At 36.4% G+C, this 9,888-nt stretch overlaps 1 protein-coding gene across 1 annotated transcript in view; it reads right to left on the bottom strand.

Annotated features, from left to right (window-relative positions):
• Positions 1-219: 219 nt before the first annotated feature.
• Positions 220-9,888, bottom strand: part of LOC150099128 (folliculin-interacting protein 2-like) — a 412,583-nt gene continuing 402,914 nt past the window's right edge. The window contains exon 18 of the mRNA XM_090404004.1: positions 220-580. Coding sequence (XP_090260130.1) covers positions 386-580 — 195 coding nt within the window. The 3' untranslated portion in view covers positions 220-385. The remainder of the gene's footprint in view (positions 581-9,888) is intronic.

Below are 9,888 nucleotides of genomic sequence, written 5' to 3'. Positions count from 1 at the left end.
CAAATGAAATTGCAAAGCATTTTAATATTTAAGAATTTATGCTTATAAAGCACAGAGAACAGAGCTGTTAACTCTCTGTTCTAACAAAAATTAAAAATAAATAAATAAAATAAAAGAATGTTTTTATTTTGGTGATTTAATGGAGACTAAATTTAAAATAATTCTGTCATAAGTGCCCGCATGCTATATAGCAATGAAACAGTAAACTGTCATAACAAGCATTCTATATTTTTAATTATTAACTGTTAATAAAGTTATATTTTTTATAAAAATTATTTTAAATATCTGAGTAAGATTTTCAGATGTATAAATAAAACATAATTTACAGAAGTGCAACATGGTTGCTACATTAAATCACACCTAATGGCATGATCTTTAATAAATATTAATGAATGATAGTTATGTGAGGAGAATGAGTTGTCGCTACAGAAAGAAGTAGGGGCATATCACTGGGATCAAGATGAAGAGCTTCTCCTGCTTTCCTCAAACATGTTGGATTTGGTCTACTGTACAGATAATCGGCAAGGCTTCTACTTCGAAGATATAATTCTTGAAGTCGGTCCTCCAAGTGAATGACACACTAAAATAAATTAATTTTTTTTGCTGTTTATACAAAAGCTGCAGTTATTTACGAAATTATTACTACTGCATAAAATGAACAATCTTTTTACATTAAATGTAAACATACATTTTACTCTTAGGATATAAATTCTAAAAAAACATTCACAGCACTGACTACAATTAAGGTGCATTACATTCAACTTGCCCTATAGCAAATTTGTAGGAGTGAAGGAATAGTATATTATTGGAAAATTAGTCATTGTGGATGTTATTTAACACAACACTGAAGGTTTTGGGCTGTCATTTTTTGGTAGCTTGTTGACTTTATCATAATTCAAATCTTTAAGGTTATTCTCAGATGGGGTTCAGTAAGGGGACTTCTGCTAGAGAGGCGAGTTTTTCTCTTTGCACTTTATGTTTACTATTCCATAAAACAAGCAACTAATTAAAGAGATTATAGATACAGGAGTGAGCACCACATCACATTAAGATCATGTACAGAGTTTAACTCATAAACAATTTGAATAGATATAAGAAATAAAACAAAAAATCCTTAGAACAAAGTAATTTGTTAGTATCACAGCATAGCTAAAACTGTCTTATTTCTTAGTGATCATTCAGAAAATCACATCTATTTTGCAAGAGACATCATAGCTCAATTAGTTTAGATAAGTCCTTTGGTTGGAAAGATACTGGTTTGACTCAACCAGTATCTTTAACCAGACTCATCAATGATGCAAGGAACCTTTCACAGGTTTTTCAATCAAATGTTGAGTTAGCTAGTCTGAATTGGAGAGTATTTTCCCCTCCCTCAAAACAGACAAAGCAGCCATTTTTTTAAATTATGGAGACAAACTACCAAGTTATATTAAAAATCATTTTAATATAAACTAAAATAATCACTCAACATTTTGACCTTCATATCATGACAATCATCTGGAGTTTACACATATATGTACAAAGAAGCAAGCTATATTACAATCCAAATAGTATACTAAACTCACACTAATTTGATCAACTATTAACACTGCTAGCCTGACCTCTAGTGGGGGAGAAACCTTACTACATCAAAGCTGGAATCATGATATCTTTTGGTTAGAAATTACTAAGAGATGAATTAAGCAAGAGATTACTCACATATAAAATTAGAACAAACACAGTATTAATAATGACCATTACATGCAATAAGAGCTGAAAATATTGCTTAGAATCCTAAAGTGAAGGTTAACTGGAGAAGTTAAAAGAAGTTATATGGGCTGAACATGTGCCATCCATATTCTTGAGATTTTTATGCCTCCATTATTATTAAGGTTAGGATGGTTGATCAAAATTTTACAGGCTTCCTTAAATTTGTATTCATACCAAGTTTTTGTATGATGTAAGGAACAGGTACCCCTAATCAATTTGGTGTAGGGAGTTAAGAGCATAATCCGAGAGGACTGCTTTACCAAAATTTAAATTTAATCTGTTGTTTGTGTTCTTTTTTTACTGATTGCAATTGTGCATCCAGTTTAACCAATATAAGTGGATTCTGTATGCCCCAGGATGGACCAAGGAAGGTGGGGGGGTTCCTTGTAAGAGTTGAAATTTTTTTTTTATAGGTGTTTAATAAAAGTAGCATTAAGGTTGTAATTATTATTATTTTTAGTAACCTCCATTGGAGTCAACAGACTCATCGTGGGAGGCCCACTCAACTGGCAAAATGTCTATCATAATGAGCTTTGAAGTTATTTACACTACCTGCATTCACAATGCACTCCAGCAATGCATTCCACTCACCAACCACACTCCAAATCTATTTCTCATACCCTTCTTCTTTATACAACTTCTAGGGATGGCCTCTCATTCTTCTCATCCACTCCTCTTATAATTCCTTCTGTATTAATCTAATCAAATCCTTTAACTTAAAGGTCTCTATCATATCTCCTCTTTATCTCCTATACACTGACCTCTGTAATCCACATTCTCTCAAATGCACTTCATAACCAACACTCCAGAGTCCTGATATCACTTTGGTTATTCGTCTTTGGACCCTCTCTAGTGTTTCCACATCATAATGGAAACCATGTGACCAAATCTGAGCACAACAGTCCATATGTGTTCTGACCAATACCTTATCCCTAAATGTCATTGTACTTTTTATCATAGAAGTGATATGACGTACAGTCTTTGCAACACTTGTGCTGTACCCTCTTAGAACTTCAATTTCTACCATCACTATACGATCCCGAATCTCATCCACTTCCAAGTACAGCTCCACCAATACAGCACATAGTCTTATATCTTTGTATCCTAAAGAGTAACACTTTTCATTTATTAATATTAAAACTGCAACCCCACTCATTTGTCCAACTAAAAGTCTATCCAAATCTTCCTGTAGAGAATTAACATCAGCACTACTCCTGATAATCCTACCTAATTTTGCATCATTGGCAAACATTTGAAGATCTCCAGTCAATCCACATGAAATATCATTAACATTTGTTAATGATAATGATATAAGTTAAACACTAGGGATCCAAGAGCAGAGCCCTGAGGCAAGCCACTAGTCACCATCCTTTTCTGAGACAGCTGCATCATGCATGACTTGTTGGTAGCATTCATTGAACCAATCTCTGATCTATCTAACCAATACACTATCTAATCCTATCCTCTGTAGCTTGTACACCAACTTATCATGTGGTAATTTATCAAACACTTTTGCAAAGTTCAAGAATATCACTGCATATGATTCTCCCTTATCCAACACATTTGTCACCTATCATAAACATAAGCAGACTGCTAAAACAAGAACTGCCCTTCACAAACCCATACTGACCATCATAGAGAATATTATGCCCATTAATCCAATCCTATATTCCATTTCTAATCAATTTTTCCAACTTTGATCACAACTGCAGATATACACATCAATCTATAATTGAAAACTTTTGTTCTCAAACCATGTTTGTGGAGAGGTATTATTTTGCCTACTTTCCACTCCTTAGGGATCTTCCCCACTGCAAGACTTTCATTAAATAACCAGGTCAAGGATATGGCTAACTCTTTTGCAGATTATTTAAAAATACATGGTGATATATCATCCATTCCCACAGCCTTATTAACATCTAACCCAAGCAACACTTGATACAACTCTGATTCTTTCATCTTTAATTCTCCTAATCCTTGCATCCCTTCTACATGTTGCACAGCATTATTCACATCACTATGATGTACACTGATAAAGTGTCCATTAAATAATTCCATATGCTATGGTTATTTTGTTACCATAACTATCCACCTGCCATAATTTTTTCCCTCTTGCTTGCCACATAGCAAAAAAAAAATCCCTTGATTAGCTCTGACCTGATTGGCCAATCTCCTCTCATATTCTACTTTTTTCTTTTTTAACCATACTTGTCACTATAAACGTTTTGGCAAAGTTTGGCCAGAGAGCTTAATGGGAATACACTCGCCGCCATACTACGAGTTGTCCCCGCCAAACGATAGCAAGCACAATCGCTAATAAGCGCCCGTATATTTGCCTCCTATTGTTTGTTTGATAAGGTTTCACTAGCCTGACAGCTGCTTCAAAAACAATAGGAGGCGAATATACAGATGCTTACGATCGTGCTTCCTATCGTTTGGTGGGGGCAACTTGTAGTATGGCGCCGAGTGTATTCCCGTTAAGCTCTCTGGTCAAATTTCGCCAAAAGTTTTATAGTTTCTAACTATATTTGGCACGAAACTTTTATAGTTCTGTATTCAGCTTTGAAATAATGTTGGATTTATCCACTTAATTTATATAATTTTGCATCACCGAAGTGAAGTCTTTTGGCTCTTTATTTTAGTAAATGCTTGTCACTTTTCTGGTCTGTACTTCCTCCATAACAATTTCTTTTGTAACACTGCTCTCTTTAATTTAAATGATGTCTCATATGGGACAGCTGGATTTACTGTAGTCTTATACGCGTGGATAGGCTTATGTGTTCCTGTAGTCTTTATTATTAGATGTTATTGTAGTCTTATTATTTGTATTTTTAGGTGTAGTTTTATGAAGAATTTTATTGATGGTATTTTTGCTATAGCCATTGTTTATAAACACATTGCTAATAATTTGTAATTCTTGCTTAAGAACTTGCTCAGAGCAAATTGTTATAACTCAGTTTTGAGGGTGTTGATGACCTTCAATTTTTGTGAAGGATGGTGGTAAGAGTTATCATGCATATATTGGCCAGACAGTGGGGAATAGACTGCCTGATAGAAGTTGTGTGACCAGTGTATCCAAGAAAGGAAGTGAGTTTTGAGATTCAATTTCAATGGCAAATTGTATGTGTTCATGTTGTTTATTCAGGTGGCTGAGTAATGTGTGTAAAGTTTGGTGGGCATATGGCCAACTAATGAAAACATTGCCAACATATTGAAGCCAAACTATAGGTTTTTAAGTAAAGGAATCTATAGCATGTTCCTCAAAAGTTTCCCTATCAAAGTTAGTAATTGGGAGATGGGAGAGATAGTGGTGAGCCTATGGCTGTACCTTCTTTTTTGCAGGTAAAAATTATTTTGCTACAGAAAATAACTAGAATGTAGTACATAGGTAAAGAGGGCCAGAAATTTGTTCTGTAAGGGATGAATAGTGTCACTGATTGGAACATATTTGAAAAGGACAGAAACGTCAAAACTGACTAATAAATCATCTTTGCTGGGCGTCATGTTTTTAATTTTGTTTATGGAGTGTTGTGTGTTCTTTATATAGGAGGGAGAATGATCACCTACCAACTCCTTGAGTGTTGATGCTAATTTCTTGACTATGTAATAATTAGGAGTATCTATACCTTCAACTATTGGCAGAAGAGGAACATTATGTTTGTGAACTTTAGGAACACCATAAATTCTGGGAGAGAATGCATAATGTGGCAACAGCTTTTTAACAGTATATGATGACCAAGAAGTGACAGAGCTAAGTAATTTAACAGTTTTTGTCTTAATCTATTACTTTCATTATAGTTAACAAGTCGATAAATTCTGCTATCAGAGACTAATTGATTCATTTCAAGAAGGTAAGTAGATCTGTTTAAGACAACTGTAGCATTATCTTTATCAGCCTTTGTTATAACTATATCCTTATTATCTTTTAATGACTTGATTTGACGGTTACTAGTTCTATTTGTAAGATTAGTACATATGGCCTTAGTATTATTAAAATGTTACAATTTGGTTTTAAAATAATGTAGGATTTAATATCCCCTTAATTTAAATAATGTTTATATCGCCGAAATGAAGCTTATTAGCTCTTTATATTTAAGTAAAATGTTACAAGTTTCTAGACAAATTTTATCAGATATATTACTTTGAAGAGATTTAATACCCCTTTCAATGTGGCATATAACATCTAGTTTATTAACAGTTCACGTGCCACTGTGAAGTTTATACTTTTATAAAGTAGTGAAGGCTAACTGTTATTTAGGGTGTAGTTGGCTGCTCCTAGAGTGATTTACCTGGGAAGAGATATCCTAATTGGTGATAATTGTATGATAATTGTTTTAAACTATGAAATTTAACTATAAGGTTTTTTTAATTCGATTCCAGACTATGTTTAGCTGTGTTATCAGTGATCCTTTCAAGCATGTTCCAAATATTATGATATAACTAGAGAGTTTGGATTTCAAATTCATAACTTCATAAACCAAAAAGTTGCAAAATGGCAACTTTTTTTTAGGGCTGAGGAGAGAAAGAAGCAGGTGGTCTGAGGTAAAAATCAAGATCATGTGAACAAATGAGAAAAACAAGGCAAGGAGAAAATTATGTTGCCCCAGCACAAAAATTAATGATATTAGTCTTGCTATCCAGATGCAAAAAAGGTAAGGTGATAGAACTAATTGTCTTGGTTGGCACTAATGATCTGAGAGGTGAAAAGTATTCAATGAGGAAGAATGTGAAGGAGTTGTTGGACAAAGCAAAAAAGAAGACTAAGAAGGTGAAGATTGTAAGTCTCCAGCCATGCTATAATAGAGGCAAATGAATTAATATGCAGGTTGTACAGAAGGCATGATAAGATTTGTAGACCTATGGTCCACATTTGATGGAAAGAAGGATTTGTATGATACTGATAGATTGTACCTAAATAAATGGTTCTGGTGTTAAGTGTCTACAGAGAGTTTTATTCACTAAGCACGTTAAAGTGCAAAAACTTAAGCAATTTAGATGGATGCAGGTGAATGTGTGTGTGTGTGTGTGTGTGTGTGTGTGTGTGTGTGTGTGTGTGTGTGTGTGTGTGAAGGCACCCATGAGAAGAGTGAGTGTGAGAATAACCAACAAAGTGTGGAATGTAGTCCCTCAAACAAAAATTTTGAATAGAGTAGTCACTTCAGGAAGTAAAGGTGGTTGGAGGACTAAAGAGATGCTGCACTTTCTAATACTAATGCCAAAAGTATCAGAAATAAGAGTGAAAAGTTTTGGCAGTGATCAGTGCAACCTCACCAAAAATTATAGGCATTAGCAAGACTTGGCTAACAGCAGATGATGTAGTTGTAGGAATAGAATGCGACAAGTTTAGCATTTTCAGGGAACATAGGATGGGGAGAAGGGGTAACGCTGATGATAGCATATGAACTGCAGCCAAAAATGAATAGAAGATAGGTGGGAGGGAGGGGTTATTCATTTGAGACAGTCTGATGTGAGATTAAGGCCAATAAGACAAAATATTATTATTACTATTATTATTACTATTATTACGGGCAACTCCAGGGAGTCATTAGACTCATCGAGGGAGGCCCCAAATCATTTCATCACAACTATTTGACATTCATACAGTATCTATCATACCTCGCCTTAAACTCATTCACTGTCACAGCATCCACCACAGACTCAGGGAGCGCATTCCACTCATTCACTACTCTAAAAGTAAAGAACCCAGCTCTAACACCTTTACTAACCACACTTTTGCCCAGTTTCCATGGATGTCCCCTAGTCCTCCCACAACCAGCCCTGTTCTCAAAGATATCTTCTGAATTAATTTTATAGAAACCCTTCAGTAATTTGAATGTCTCAATCATATCTCCCCTCCTCCGCCTATCAACCAATTTTTGCAACCCACAAATCCTCAACCTGTTCTCATACGGTTCTTTCCACAGACCTGCTATCATCTTGGTCACTCGCCTCTGGATCCTCTCCACCTCCTCCCCATCAAGAAGAAACCTAGGTGACCAAATCTGAGCACAGTAGTCTAGATGGGGTCTTATCAAGGCTCGATACAGAGGAACAATAACCTGCTTGTCAACGTATTCTTCAGCAACCAAGTGATTTGATGAGCTGTTTTGGTCACTTTTGCAATGTGTCCCCTAAATTTCAATTCCTTATCTACCAACACTCCTAAATCTCGTGCCTCATCAATTTCCTGGAGCAGGGTTCCACCAATGCAGTAAACTGCCGCCAATCTTTTCACCCCAAAATGCATAACCTTACATTTTGTCACATTAAACTGACATCCATTCACCTTAGCCCAGACCTCCAATCTATCCAAATCATCCTGCAAAATTTTGACGTCATCTGCATTCACTATTGCCCTACCCAACTTCGCATCATCCGCAAACAAATGAACTGTTCCTCTCAGATCATTTCCTATATCATTTATGAACAAATTAAACAGCAGTGGTCCAAGAACAGATCCTTGTGGCACACCACTAGTCACAGGCCGTCTTGTGGACTCTACTCCCGAGTAAACCACTCTCTGATATCTCTCCGTCAACCACCCTCCTATCCATCTCACCAACCCTATGTCCATTCCCATATGCTGCAATTTACTGATTAGAATTCCATGTGGAATCCTGTCAAAGGCCTTGGCAAGGTCCAGTAGAATCACCGTAAACCCATTACCCTTATCCAGTTCAGCCGTCACTGTGTTATAATACGTGAGCAAGTTACTGAGGCATGACCTACCCTTCACAATACCATGCTGTCCCCGATACAGTATCCCATTTTCTTCTATCCAATCTTGTATTTTCCTCTTGACTATTTTCTCTAAGACCTTGACAATGATTCCTGATATGCTAATCGGTCGGTAATTTACAACAGCAGTCTTGGAACCACCTTTATGCAGTGGAACTATTTTCCCCTCTTTCCATCCGCTCGGGACTAACCCAGACCCGAGACTCAAATTAAACAAAATGGTCAAGGGTACTGACAATTCTTTAGCTGCTTCTCGTACAACACGAGCTGGTATACCATCCAATCCCACAGATGTATTGACATTGAGGTTATGCAATAGACTACTCACCTCCACTTCATTAACCACAATTCCCATATAATCTACTGGTTTATTCGTTTCTGCAATGTCACCACCTGGATGATATACTTTTGCAAAGTGCTCACTCAGTAACTCAGCTATCTCAACTGATTCAGTTACCTCCCTACCATCGGCATTCTTTAAAATCAATCTGCCATGTACATTTTTCCATTTACTTGCTACATATCTAAAAAACTGTTTAGGATTCTCTTTAGCCTGCATGGCCAATGTTCTTTCATAATCCTTTTTTGCTTTTCTTACCACACTCGTCACCCTTCTGGTCTGCGCTTTATACCGTTCATGTGCCTGCCAGTCACCCTTCTCCTTAAATTCCCTCTATAGTTGTTTCTTTTTTTGCAACTCAAGCTTAATGGTGTTATTCATCCATTTAACCCCTACTTGATTTATTATTCGGACTCTAGGTATACAGTCAGCCATTGCTTCATGCAAGCACTTCTTAACTACCTCCCATGCGCTATCAACTTCTAGTCCTTGCAGTTGTACATGCCATGGCACTGAACCAATCAAAATACAAAATATATGGTTGGTTACTGCTTTTTTTTGGCCAGGAGGTTCCAGAGATGATTGGGGAGACATGCATCAGCAAATTACTACGAGTGCAAGGCAAGTGATTATTATGGGGGGGGGTGCGACTTCAACTATAGAGATATAGACTGGAAGGAAGAGAGATCACATGGCAGGAAGGAAATGAACTTCTACACCTACTAAGAAATAATTATTTGAGGCAATGTGATGGAGGAGACTTGGAGTGCAAGAGTATTAGACGTGGTCACAGGATCAGAAGAACTATCCATAACCGAGGTGACCACATTGTCTCCATTTGGGGGGAAGTGACCATGTGGTCTTGACTCAAAGGATTGTAACCTAAAAGAGAAGATGTTAGTAGTGCATGGGAAATAGTTAAGGGCAAGAAGAAGCAATATTAAATTGTATACCTAATGTAAGGAGGGTTAATCAGGTAGAAGTTAGATGGATGAGTAATGCCAGTAATGTAATGAAGAAAAAGCAGTACAGGGAGAAAGTATAAGGAGAAAGATGACCAG

The sequence above is a fragment of the Typopeltis vanoorti genome, chromosome 14, assembly GCF_054136105.1.
Source record: "Typopeltis vanoorti isolate ZY-2024b chromosome 14, IOZ_Tvanoo_1.0, whole genome shotgun sequence".
Taxonomy (NCBI): Eukaryota; Metazoa; Arthropoda; class Arachnida; order Uropygi; family Thelyphonidae; genus Typopeltis; species Typopeltis vanoorti.
The sequence above is the reverse complement of the archived record's forward strand: the minus strand, read 5'-3'. Positions and strand labels throughout refer to the sequence as shown.